General features: G+C 46.5%; 1 protein-coding gene across 1 annotated transcript in view; it reads right to left on the reverse strand.

Annotated features, from left to right (window-relative positions):
• The window catches only part of FBXO38 (F-box protein 38), a 40,053-nt gene that overhangs the window by 3,070 nt on the left and 23,511 nt on the right, over positions 1 to 13,472 (reverse strand). The window contains exons 14-18 of the mRNA XM_070739451.1: positions 11,747 to 11,926; positions 5,106 to 5,804; positions 1,683 to 1,783; positions 1,187 to 1,289; positions 384 to 550 (exon numbers count right to left, since the gene is read on the reverse strand). Of these exons, the coding sequence (XP_070595552.1) occupies positions 384 to 550; positions 1,187 to 1,289; positions 1,683 to 1,783; positions 5,106 to 5,804; positions 11,747 to 11,926 (1,250 nt within the window). The remainder of the gene's footprint in view (positions 1 to 383; positions 551 to 1,186; positions 1,290 to 1,682; positions 1,784 to 5,105; positions 5,805 to 11,746; positions 11,927 to 13,472) is intronic.

The following is a 13,472-nucleotide window of genomic DNA, read 5'->3' on the forward strand; positions in this document are numbered from 1 at the left end:
TCCCTAAGTTTTTGCAGGCTTGTTTTCATTGCTGCTCCCTCAGAAAAAGTTTTTTTTCAGCCCTAACCAGAGGATAAAATAATATGCTGAAGCTGACCAGACTAAAGACGCTAGCCAGATGAATACCTGGTAGGTAATTCCCCCACCCCTATTTTCATCCCCCCAAAACTAAGGTGTGTCTTATACCCCCAAAATACAGTAATTTATCCAGGTTTGGAAAGTACTGATATAATGGTGCAACAAACATAAGATGAATAAAAATAAATGAAAATATGTAATTGAAGTCAGTTTATGCTGGTAGTCTTCTTATGCTAAAAAAGAAAAAAATAACAACACATAGAACAATACACACTCTTTTGATTAAATGAAAGTTAGCTGCCTACCTGTTGCATTGGACGAAGGTAAATAATCCGGTTTCTTTCTGGAGGCATCCGGAGTATCTGATCTAGGACCTGATCCATATTCAATTTCTTGCACTGAGCATAATCAAAACGATTGACAATGGGTGCATTCTCTACTTTTAAGTGCTTAAGAACACGACACCTGGTGGCTAAAAGGGAGAAACAACTAAGTAAACAATTATACATTAAAAATTAATCATTTAATATTACAGCTGTGGGAAGCGAAATGAAAAAACTAATCTCAGATTGCCTATGACATCTTTATGAAACAGTTTTAGCATGGACGGTTAGCTTTAATTTGCATGATTTTGCTTTGAATAGGCAACAGTTGGAGTCACCAACCTAGAAGAGTCATTGAGGGCAAGACAAAGGTATATATGTTTTAAATCTTTGCATGCCATGAGCTTCTTTATTTATTTCACTAGGAATAGAGGTAATGAATGACATTTTAAATGCATTTAGTCCATAATGGTGTAACCAAATAAGCAGAAAAGCAGTAGATACCCTTTCATGGAATGTACCCAAACACTTGGGATTAACCTGGGCTCTTGTACTGTGGAGACTGAATGTGATGAACCATCACTTTAAACTCTATAATTCTACATTTTATTACTGATCTGATTTCTTCCAATATAGCATGTTTATAGAAATGGAAAAATGATATTATGTATTTTGTTTATTTATTTAAAAGACATTTATAGTTCAGCTTGTTAAAAAAAATAATCCATCGGTTACACCAAATTTCAAGAATATTTCTCAAGCTTCAAGAAACAAAATGTACATACCATGAATGAACATCATTTTAGGGCAATCTTTCAGCACCAGGTCTGTTATGCCGCAATTAGTCAAGGTGATTCCAACAAGGTTTTTTGATTTTAGTGTCAAAACCTAGAGAATTTATTTTAGAATTAAAAACTACTACATGGACAACGCCAAACCAATTAAACAGTTAAATTGTTAGACATCTAATGTTGGGTGACAAAATGTTGGGGATCTATATCTGAAATTCTCTTTCTCCTTTTTTCCTGGCATTCTTAACTGGAAAACACTGGCTACTTGGCTGATACTTTGGAGAAGGGTGGCATACAAATCTAGTAAATAAAAAATGATGATGATGATGATGATGATGATGATAATAATAATAATAATAATAATAATAATAAATGTATAAATGTATAAATTGTATGCAATCAATTTAGGAATAAAACCTATTTAGAAAAGACATGTTTCAATCAACCTGAATGTGATTGATTGTCCATAATCCTGACCCAAAGTACTTGCCTGGATGTGGTCATCCTCAATCACAGGATCACTGGTGCTTGTGGACTTGTCAGCTGTCCTTTTTCTCTTCACTGAATGTCGAGATTTTGGTTTGGCTGCTTCTGAGAAGGGAAAATAAAATAAAATATTGGTTACAGTTGTGATAGTTTTAAAATACTGGCAATAATGATGTATCTTAAAAATTTTCCTAAAAACTTCTACATAGAATTAAGATTCCAAAATCAATTTCAGAATCGTGAGCAGTGGTCACAGTCAATGTGACAAAATATGGTGTTAGAAAAGCATAAAATGTGTTAAAATGACAAAATTAATATGCTGATATTTTACCACATTTCATTTAGTCTGTTGAGGAAAGCAGGAAAAGTTCTGCATAGTTTTTTCTATTTATGACTTGCACAAATGGGATTACATGTGTACCATACAATTAAATAAAATGACATGATTCTAAGTGTGTAAGGTAATGCAGATTTCTCAGGATTAAATATTTGAATCTGTCCATACATTAGAATATGAAATTGCCATATCAAACCTCAAATTACAGAAGGAATACAGAGTAACTAATAATTAGCCAATATTTACTTTGTAATAGTTATAATGGCTGCCAAAGTGTTGGAAGGAGAACTTTCCAAGAGATGAATTGTGCAAGTCCAGATGAAATATCACAGATACGATTCAAAGCAAAAATGTCCTGGAAATGCTGAGGAAAATGCCCTAAAAAGCTATGTATATGTGCTTATGAGTAGGTGTGTGGATACACACACACACACAAGTGTATGTTATTTATATATGTATGAAGGTTATCCAGAAAGTAAGGTTACAAGGCACATAGCTCTTGCAGGGAATGTTCGCGCGGGAAGTTGGTATGTAGTGGGAAGCCAGTGGAAGAGAACGAGCAGTGCCAGGGGTCAGTAGATCGTTGACTGGCATTGTGGTGGAGGTTAGAGATGAGCATCCTCATTCCATTTCCATCCAAGTGCGAAGTGCACGCTGTAATACGCTACCTGAATGCTAAGGGCATGAACGCTGCTGTGATGGATGCCCAAGATGCTTACCAAAGTGCACAAAATCAACAGAGTCAGTGCCGCCCGAGAAATTCTTGACCATTTCAAGATTGAAGGCGAGGCTTTTTTCAACTGTATAGTGATAGGAGATGAAACTTGGGCTTATCACCACATTCCAGAGAGCAAACATCAGTCAATGCAGTGGTGCCACACCCATTCTACTTCAGCCAAAAAATTCAGCAATCGGTGAGAAAAATCTTGGGTACTCATTGCAGCAGTGTTCGTGCCCTTAGCATTCAGATAGCATCTTACAGCACACACTTGGTACTTGGAGGGAAGCGGAATGAGGACGCTCATCCCTAACCTTCACCACAACACCAGTCGATGATCTACTGGCCACTGGCACTGCTCATTCTCTTTCGTTGGCTTCCCACTACGCGATACTAATAACCAACTTCCCCTGCGAACATTCCCTGTGAAAGTTACATGTCTTGTAACCTTACTTTCCGGGTAAGCCTCCTAGTATGTATTTACCCTGTTTTCCCCAAAATAAGACAGCCCCTGATAATAAGCCCAATCATGCTTTTGAGTTCATGGCAATAAGGCCAAGCGCTTATTTCAGGGTTCAAAAAAATATTAGACAGGGCCTTATTTTTGAGGAAACACATTATGTGTGTACACAAACATACACACACACTATATATATATATGTATGTATGTATGTATGTATGTATGTATGTATGTCACGTTTTTGCTGAATTTGAAAATTAAGGGAGACTAGGATAGATCTTTCGACAGAAACACACATACACACACACACACCCCTCATTGTGGCATTTTGTGAACAGCTTGACAGTGAAAGAAACACACATCTAAGGAGAGGAAATTCTCCTCAGAATTCAACATTAGGATTTATATTTCCTTTTGTTTATTTCATGCTGAAGCATACATGTTATTTTATAATTGTATAATTGTGAAGAAACAATGGTGTGAGGATGAGAATCACTGTATTAGAAATCATTTGAGTTCCACATAAACAATGATGGAGGCATTCAGAATTCCTACTGTCATTATAATTAAAATACAGCATCCTTAATTTGGAAAATGAAACATACAAGAAGTACTATTGGGCATTCATTTCCCTGAGTATATACAGTGGTACCTCGGTACTCGACCACAATTTGTTCCAGAAGTGTGGTTGAGAACCGATTTGGTCGAGTACTGAATTTATTTATCCCATAGGAAATAATGGAAATGGATTTAATTGGTTCCCAGCCCATTAACTCGCTGGGAACCAATTAAATCTATTTTCTTTATTTCCAATGGGATAAATAAATTTGGTACTCCAAGCTGCAGGAAGGGTGGGGGCTGCTGCAATCCCGGCAGCTTAAAGGGGCTGAGGAGCTCTATAAGAGCTCCAAGCTGCAGGAAGGGTGGGGGCTGCTGCAATCCCACTCCTTTCTGCTCCTTTCCTTTACTCAATGCTTCCTCTTATTACCTGTAAGCAGCTGCAAAAACTTTCTCCTTCCCGTCGGCTGCAACGGCTTCCCTTCGAGGAACAACAGCGCCAGGAACGTCACGTAATGAAGGGAAGCTGCTGGAGCGGCGGCAACTGCTGAGATGGCTCTGGCGGCTTCCCTTCATCACGTGATGTTCCCGGTGCTGTTGTTCCTCGAAGGGAAGCCGTTGCAGCCGCCGGGAGGGAGAAAGCTTTTGCAGCTGTTTACAGGTAATAAGAGGAAGCATTGAGGAAAGGAGCAGAAAGGAGTGGGATTGCAGCAGCCCCCACCCTTCCTGCAGCTTGGAGCTCTTATAGAGCTCCTCAGCCCCCCGAAGCTGCCAGATAATGAACAAAATTTTCTCTGGCTGTTCGGTATCTGAATTTTTGTTCAGATAGCGAAGCAAATTTTTGCCAAAAATTTTGTTCGTTATCCGAAATGTACGAGAACCAAAGCGTTCTAGTACCGAGGTACCACTGTATTTTAAATTGAAGAACTGACTGAACTGAACATAGTTAACAATATCTGTTATGTGTGCTGACAATATTTCTTGGTTCACCTTATTGGGAAGGCTAAAATTCTTAGGGAACGTACAGTAGAGGTTCTGTGAGAGTCATATTAAAATGGTTAGAGAGTATCATTGAAAGAACTATACTGATGAAAACAAGTATAGAACTACAATGCAATACCATAATAGGACTACTCTGTGAAATCAACTCAAAAATGTCATTCCAAAGCAGCTTTCGTTCTTCCATTTCTATTCATATGCAGATCTGTTAATACAAGAATTGGGATAATAAGTATAAGAAGGCATTTCTGCTATTACAATGATATATCACTTTTGTATTTTACACTCCTTTGAAGCTAGTGTGACAAAGCAAGACAATTTATACAAGACAGTAATTTAAATAATGTAATCTTACCTGGCTGAGACACCAAAGGCACATGGGAAAGTCTACTTCTGGCTCTTGTTAAAGGCCTACGAGGATAATCTTCATTGTATTCCATTTCAAACTGTACTTGCTGTACAGTATTGCCCTCCTCATTAGCAGTCCCACATTCACCCTCATTAGTCCTCTCATTGCTAGCTTCCTCTGAGGAATCAGAATTTGCTAATGTTCTCAGAGAAAGTTCTGCTCCTCCCACAGATGGTCCATTTGTACCACAGGCTCCACTGGTAGATGGACATTCATCATCAGAAGCACCATTAGTTCTCTTTTGCTGGCTCTGAGGCACATAGCAGGAGCACCTGGAGCATAAAGAATTATCTTCATCATCCCGTTCACTGGAATCTTCATTCCTACAGAGACACTTCTCAGAATCAATTGCAGCTACAGAAAGGGACTCCGTAGAGCTATCTGCTTTCCTGACATCTTCCAGGCTTTGAGAAGCAGCAGAGGACGAGCTTCCTGGAGGTCCAGTGTCCCCACCACAGCTTGGGTTACAATCTTTGTTTTTACTTTTGTCTGTGGTCACATCACTGGCTGCTTTCATATCTGCTTTAATCTGCTCACTGGTGACTTGACAACCCTTTTCACAGCTGCTCTCCTCAGAAAGAAAAACTTTCACCCGACTGGCACTACATCTTTTCCGCAGTGGAGCTTTGCCTTTACCACTCACTGCTGCAGTATTGGAAAAGCAAAAAAGCAATATAAAGTAATGCAAAGCCTGCAACACAGACAATTACAGGACACATAACTTAGAAACATAGAAACATAGAAGACTGACGGCAGAAAAAGACCCCATGGTCCATCTAGTCTGCCCTTTTACTATTTCCTGTATTTTATCTTACAATGGATATATGTTTATCCCAGGCATGTTTAAATTCGGTTACTGTGGATTTACCAACCACGTCTGCTGGAAGTTTGTTCCAAGGATCTACTACTCTTTCAGTAAAATAATACTTTCTCATGTTGCCTTTGATCTTTCCCCCAACTAACTTCAGATTGTGTCCCCTTGTTCTTGTGTTCACTTTCCTGTTAAAAACACTTCCCTCCTGAACCCTATTTAACCCTTTAACATATTTAAATGTTTCGATCATGTCCCCCCTTTTCCTTCTGTCTTCCAGACTATACAGATTGAGTTCATTAAGTCTTTCCTGATACGTTTTATACTTCAGACCTTCCACCATTCTTGTAGCCCGTCTTTGGACCCGTTCAATTTTGTCAATATCTTTTTGTAGGTGAGGTCTCCAGAACTGAACACAGTACAGTGAACCCTCGAGTTTCGCGAGGGTTCCGTTCCAAGACCCCTCGCGAAACTCGATTTGTCGCGATATAGCGGTGCGGAAGTAAAAACACCATCTGCGCATGTGCGGCCATTTTTTCATGGCCGCACATGCGCAGATGGTGAAGTTTGCGTGTGGGCGGTGGGGAAGACCAAGGGAAGGTTCCTTCAGCCGCCCAACAGCTGATCTGCTCGGTAGCGCGGCAGCAGCGAGGAGCCGAAGATGGGGTTTCCCCTTTGCCTGGGCAACGGGGAAACCTCATCTTCGGCTCCTCGCTGCTGCCGCGCTACCGAGCAGATCAGCTGTTGGGCGGCTGAAGGAACGTTCCCTGGGTCTTCCCCGCCGCCTCGGATCCTCGCTGATGCCCGCCCGCCGTTTGCCGCTCGTCCCGTTCGCCCACCGCTCGCCCCGTTCGCCCGCCGCTATCGAACTTGCTATCGAGCCTGCTAATGAAATCCAACCCGCAGCGGCCCTTTCCCTCTCCAGGCTGCGGGAGGGGTCCGGAGAACAATGCCTGGCGCCGCGCTCCCGGCTGGGCTTTTTTTCCCCCATTTCCCCTCGGGTGGAATTTCAGACCCTCCGCCGGTTGGATTTCATTAGCAGGCTCGATAGCAAGTTCTTCCTCCCTTTAGAAAGCCCCGCAGCCTCCTCCGCCCGGCGAGGCCGCCAGCGAGGACCCGCAAAGCCGCCGCCGCTGCAGCGAGGCCAAGCCGCCCGCTCCCACGGCACGGGCTCCCAACACAGCGCCGCACAGCCCGCCCTCGGCGATGCCTCCGCGGATCTGCAAGCCCAGCCGAGCGACGCCTCTGGTCTGGGCGAAGGCAGTGGGCAGGCCCCGCCGCAGCAGTCCCCGCGGGCACCGCGCGCCAAGGGCCGGCCAGGCCGCCGGCCAACAAAGGGGCTCCCTCGCCTCCCTCGGGCAGGTTTACAAAGGCAGCGCGGCAACTTGGAGCCCAGCACGCCCCGCAGCCCTCGCCTCGCCCGCCCCCGCCTGGCCGGCGCTCCGGCTACCCCCGGCTGAGGAAGAACCGAGTAGCCCCCGCCCTCCCCCGCCCGGCTCCCTTCAGCCCCCCGGGGCCAAGCGGGCGGGGGGCGGGCGGGACTTCGCCTGTCTCCGCCGCCCGCATCGCCCCTCCGGCGGGCCGGCCTCCCCCGCCCGCCTCTGCTGCAGCCGCCGCCTCCTCCCCGACTGGCACAAAAGGGCCCCGCCCGCCCCGCCCCGAAGCTTACCTTGCGAGTTTTTGGCTGCGGGGGGAGAAGTAGGACTTTCCTAACTCCCTCCCCCCGGTCGCCGTTTGCTGCTCGCCCGTTCACCTGCCCGCCATCAGGACCGCCGCGCACTAACTTGATGACGGCCAAGCCGTCCCAGATCGTGGGGAGGGGAGCTCTTCTCCAGCCAGGGGACGGCGAGGGCCCTCCCAATGCCCCACGCTTGGAGCCGGAGTGAGGCCACTTCCGCCTCCGGATGAAGGCATCTCCTCAAACTCAAAGCCTGTATCCTGCCGCCCGGTTTACCCAGGACACGAGCGGCGAAGTGAGCCACAGCCACCTCCGTTCGGGCGAAGGAATCCCTGGGCAACGGGGAAACCCCACTGAAACCGGGCGGTTTGGACTTTCCATTCCTCCAAGTCACTTCGCCGCTCGTGTCCTGGGTAAACCGGGCAGCAGGATACAGGCTTTGAGTTTGAGGAGATGCCTTCATCCGGAGGCGGAAGTGGCCTCACTCCGGCTCCAAGCGTGGGGCATTGGGAGGGCCTCGCCGTCCCCTGGCTGGAGAAGAGCTCCCCTCCCCACGATCTGGGACGGCTTGGCCGTCATCAAGTTAGTGCGCGGCGGTCCTGATGGCGGGCAGGTGAACGGGCGAGCAGCAAACGGCGACCGGGGGGAGGGTAGCCGGAGCGCCGGCCAGGCGGGGGGCGGGCGAGGCGAGGGCTGCGGGGCGTGCCGTGCTCCAAGTTGCCGCGCTGCCTTTGTAAACCTGCCCGAGGAGGCGAGGGAGCCCCTTTGTTGGCCGGCGGGGACTTTGTTGGCCCGCGGGGACTGCTGCGGCGGGGGCCTGCCCACTGCCTTCGCCCAGACCAGAGGCGTCGCTCGGCTGGGCTTGCAGATCCGCGGAGGCATCGCCGAGGGCGGGGCCTGAGCGGCGCTGTGTTGGGAGCCCGTGCCGTGGGAGCGGGCGGCTTGGCCTCGCTGCGGCGGCGGCGGCTTTGCGGGTCCTCGCTGGCGGCCTCGCCGGTCGTAGGAGGCTGCGGGGCTTTCTAAAGGGAGGAAGAACTTGCTATCGAGCCTGCTAATGAAATCCAACCGGCGGAGGGTCTGAAATTCCACCCGAGGGGAAATGGGGGAAAAAAGCCAGCCGGGAGCGCGGCGCCAGGCATTGTTCTCCGGACCCCTCCCGCAGCCTGGAGAGGGAAAGGGCCGCTGCGGGTTGGATTTCATTAGCAGGCTCGATAGCAAGTTCGATAGCGGCGGGCGAACGGGGCGAGCGCGTGGGCGAACGAGGGGAGTGGGGGGCGAACGAGGGGGAGCGGCGGAGCGGAACGAGGGGAGTGGGGGGCGAACGAGGGGAGCGGCGGGCGAACGAGGGGAGTGGGGGGCGAACGAGGGGAGCGGCGGGCGAACGAGGGGAGTGGGGGGGCGAACGAGGGGAGCGGCGGGCGAACGAGGGGAGTGGGGGCGAACGAGGCGAGCGGCGGGCGAACGAGGGGAGTGGGGGGGCGAACGAGGGGAGCGGCGGGGCGAACGAGGGGAGTGGGGGGCGAACGAGGGGAACGGCGGGCGAACGAGGGGAGTGGGGGGCGAACGAGGGGAGCGGCGGTCGAACGAGGGGAGTGGGGGGGCGAACGAGGGGAGCGGCGGGCGAACGAGGGGAGTGGGGGGCGAACGACGAGGGGAGCGGCGGGGCGAACGAGGGGAGTGGGGGGCGAACGAGGGGAACGGCGGGCGAACGAGGGGAGTGGGGGGGCGAACGAGGGGAGCGGCGGGCGAACGAGGGGAGTGGGGGGGCGAACGAGGGGAGCGGCGGCGAACGAGGGGAGTGGGGGGCGAACGAGGGGAGCGGCGGGCGAATGAGGCGAGCGGCGGGCGAACGGCAAACGGCGGGCGGGCATCAGCGAGGATCCGAGGCGGCGGGGAAGACCCAGGGAAGGTTCCTTCGTCCGCCTAGCAGCTGATCTGCTCGGCAGCGCAGCACCAGCGAGGAGCCGAAGATCTTCGGCTCCTCGCTGCTGCTGCGCTGCCGAGCAGATCAGCTGCTAGGCGCCCGCTCGAGAGCAAGAGGGGGAGAGATAGAGAAAGAGAGAGAAGGAAAGAAAGATGAGAGAGGGAGGAAGAGAGTGTGAGAGAGGAAGAAGCAACATAGAGAAAGAGGGGGAAGACCCAGGGAAGCCTCTGCCCGGCGGGGAAACTCCACCATCTACGCATAGGGCACGCATGCGCAGATGGTGGAGTTTACTTCCGGGTTGAAAACTCGCGATATAGCGTTTAGCGAACATCGAGATCGCGAAACTCGAGGGTTCACTGTACTCCAAATGTGGTCTCACCAGCGCTCTATATAAGGGGATCACAATCTCCCTCTTCCTGCTTGTTATACCTCTAGCTATGCAGCCAAGCATCCTACTTGCCTTTCCTACCGCCCGACCACACTGCTCACCCATTTTGAGACTGTCAGAAATCACTACCCCTAAATCCTTCTCTTCTGAAGTTTTTGCTAACACAGAACTGCCAATGCAATACTCAGATTTAGGATTCCTTTTCCCCATAACTGTAAGTCTTAGGCTGACTAGAGTAGAATGCTCAGGATAAAAAGCTATGCAGTGATAGGAATTAAATAGCAAAGGTCAATGGGGGATAGCAGAGACTAGCAGAGGCGGGTGATAGAGTGAGGGTGGTTCAAAAGGGCAGAAATGGGCAGGCGGGGAGAACTCAAGCACAAGCCGTTTGTTAGCACAGGAGAGGCATGGGGTCCTTATATAACTATTGCAACTGGGACTGCCATAGTTATCAAAACATTTTTTTTTAAAAAAAATCAAATAATTTTAGATAGTGAAGTTTATTGAAATTAACAAATGGGTTATGGAATTTAAAGGCCATAAATTATTCTGTTTGGAAACACTAAATTTCAGTTAGAGGTGAGAAAAGTAAATGTTGCAATTTTTGTAACTCAATGTTGGAATGAAGAGTCTTTGATGGTCTCAGAGCTTGGTTGTTTTCTTGCACATATCAATACTAGTGATATCGATGTCACCTAGTTTGGGTAATGAAATGTCTACAAAACCCCCCCATCAAGCTCTCAGAGGACCAAGGGCCCCTCAATGTAATATTTTCCCTATCCAAACTCAGAGGCCCCAGAAATCCATCCCCTCATTTTAAAAACTTCCTGAAAGTAGTAAAGTATTAACAGTCATTATGCCTCTCCATAAACCCATATAAAGTTTAAATGTTAAGGCATTTGTAAATTTAGTACATGTTATTTATGAAGGTTTGAAAAGTCTAGAAACAACTAAAATGACCTATTTCACCATCCTTTTCTATAACTATTATAGTTTATAGAACAAAAATACTAAGTGAACTATCAGTGTTATTTTTAAAAAAAGTGAAGAAAACAAATATTCTTGGTATTAATAATAATTTGGTTTAATATCCTGCCTATTTATTTAAAATTCCAAGCTCTAGTTAAACTCAAAATACAATCCATGACTGGACTTAACTCTAAACTCCTTTTAAAACAAACTAAACAATCTATAACATGCTGGGTTATCGTTTCAGAGATATTTCCTTATCTAACCAGAGAAATAGAATGGCCTCAGGGGGGGAAAAAAAGCAGTGGGAAGAAAAATAATTTACAACTTCCTGTTGGTTTACTCATTGAATTTTCTTGTTCAGATTGGCAGGGAATATTGAAAAGATGATCATGTGACCCCAGCAGTATGGCCACACAACAATACTGAAGCAGCCATAATTCACGGGCCCTGGATTTTGGACATTTTTCAATCAGTCCATTTGTACACCAAAAATTGGTATATAATTTCCCTAATTAACGATTATAACAAATCAAATAGAAGAGTTTCAATAGTGCAATATTACTTCTGAAAATGAATCTTTATTGAACAATGCTACTGTTGAGGTGATCAAAGCTGTATCTGTAGGATACAGAGATCCCTCTGAGTTATTTTTGAGCCAGATGCTACCTACTCTATACTAACCAGTACATTTGGTTTTCCAAATGTTTTGGTATTTCAAAATTTATCTTGTCAACAAAAATTGAAGTGCTACACAGATCCATTTGGTAACACAGAAACCATTTTTCTACATACCCAAGGAAATTAAAGCTCTCACCTAATGGCTCCTGGATTTCCACTGGATCTCTGACTCTTTCCTCTCCATCTGAGTAACTTTGTGCAATGCTGTTTGTGATACAGGATCTTGAGCTTGCTATGTTTTCATCCTCATCTTCACTGTCTGAGTCATGGACAGTAATGGGTGCTAGGTTTACACTAGGCTGAAGGCCACTAGGTCCTGAAATAGACGAGAACATCAATGATCAATTATTCATGTTCCTTGAGTCATGACTCACCTTGATTGAGCATGTCTTACCTTGATTCAAACATGTATCGAGTTGGGATTTGTATTATGGTTTGGAATACTTACCCAGAAAAGTTTCTGCAGTTCACATATGTCTGTTTTTTTTTCTTCAAGTTCCCTTCAAACACCAGAGAGGAATAAAAATGTGCACTGTTTTGTATCAAGCTTCACAACTCTACTTTAAACATTCACCTGAACATACTGAAGTCTTAAAGAAAAGCAGATTCATCACTGCTTCCAAACGTTCAGGTGGGAGGTCTGAAGGAAATTATGTGCATGTTCATATGAATGCAAAAACAACTACTGGTGTGACAGCATTGCATATATGATTTATGCATTGCATGTGACTCCAATCTCTATCTAGTCTGAGTCCTTCACATGATTAGGAAAATTAGGTTTAGTTTTTTGATGTTCTCCAAATCTTCTTCTAGTTCCTTCCTACACAAACAATTAGTACCATACAATTCAAATAGATTAATCCAGCTGTATATCTGTAAAATGATGAAAATGTATTCTGTTGCAAAAAATATAGCAAAAAAAGAGAGAAAAATGGAAGTTATCAGATGTCAGAAAGCCACCCTGAGTCCGCGAAGAGAAGGGCGGCCTATAAATCTAATAAATAAATAAATGTCGCAATGACAGCCAGTGGTCACTAAAAACCTTTTTGTTGATTGGAAGTAATATTTTTCTTGGTCAGGAAATTACATGTGCCTCGGCACAACTTCTTTCCTCAAGGAAAGGGATGCATTATCTTATCTCAACTGAATAGCAAAGTAGCAAGTAAAGGGTTTGGCAGTCAGAACAAAGTTAATGTGGTATACCAGGCAGCAGTGCAAACTTGAAATCCAAAGTTATCATCTTGCTAGAACTATCAACTTATTAAATATGTATAATGAAATATATGTTGTGGTTGGCTCTGGCCCAGCTCCTGCCCCAGGGAATGTGGAGGTGGATGCAGGGGAAACATCAACATGTCATAGGCCTATTTTATTGCCGACAGAGGCAGGTAGTGCAGTTTCCTCGGACGAAGAAGGTGGGGGTGACTTGGAAGAGGGGGGCTTGGCACACAGCCCAGGAAGCCAATCTCCATTACCTTCGGTCGATTTGGATGAGGAAGTGTTAGACCCACACATGCACAGAATTATGCATAGAAGAGACCAATTGAAGAAATATTTACAGGAGATAAGAGAGGCCACCTGTGTTTGGGTGGGGCTCCAGTAATTAGAGCTGCTGATATAAATAGCAACGTGCTGGCTTGGCTGTTGTGGAAGATTATCTGATCGTTGTTCTTCAGGACTGTGCCTTGCTGTTTCCAGACTTTGTTGATTTTTCACAACTTTGAAACCAAAGCAGAGCAAAGTGTGTGTGTTTCACTTCGTGGAAGAAGGAGGGCTGTGATGTTCCTTCACAGCTGCTAGCTAAGTACTTAAGGACTGATTAAGGGGATTGTACAGACTACCAGGTTGTTTTGGGATGAGTG

This window comes from Erythrolamprus reginae, chromosome 2 (assembly GCF_031021105.1).
Source record: "Erythrolamprus reginae isolate rEryReg1 chromosome 2, rEryReg1.hap1, whole genome shotgun sequence".
In the NCBI taxonomy this organism is placed as follows: domain Eukaryota; kingdom Metazoa; phylum Chordata; class Lepidosauria; order Squamata; family Dipsadidae; genus Erythrolamprus; species Erythrolamprus reginae.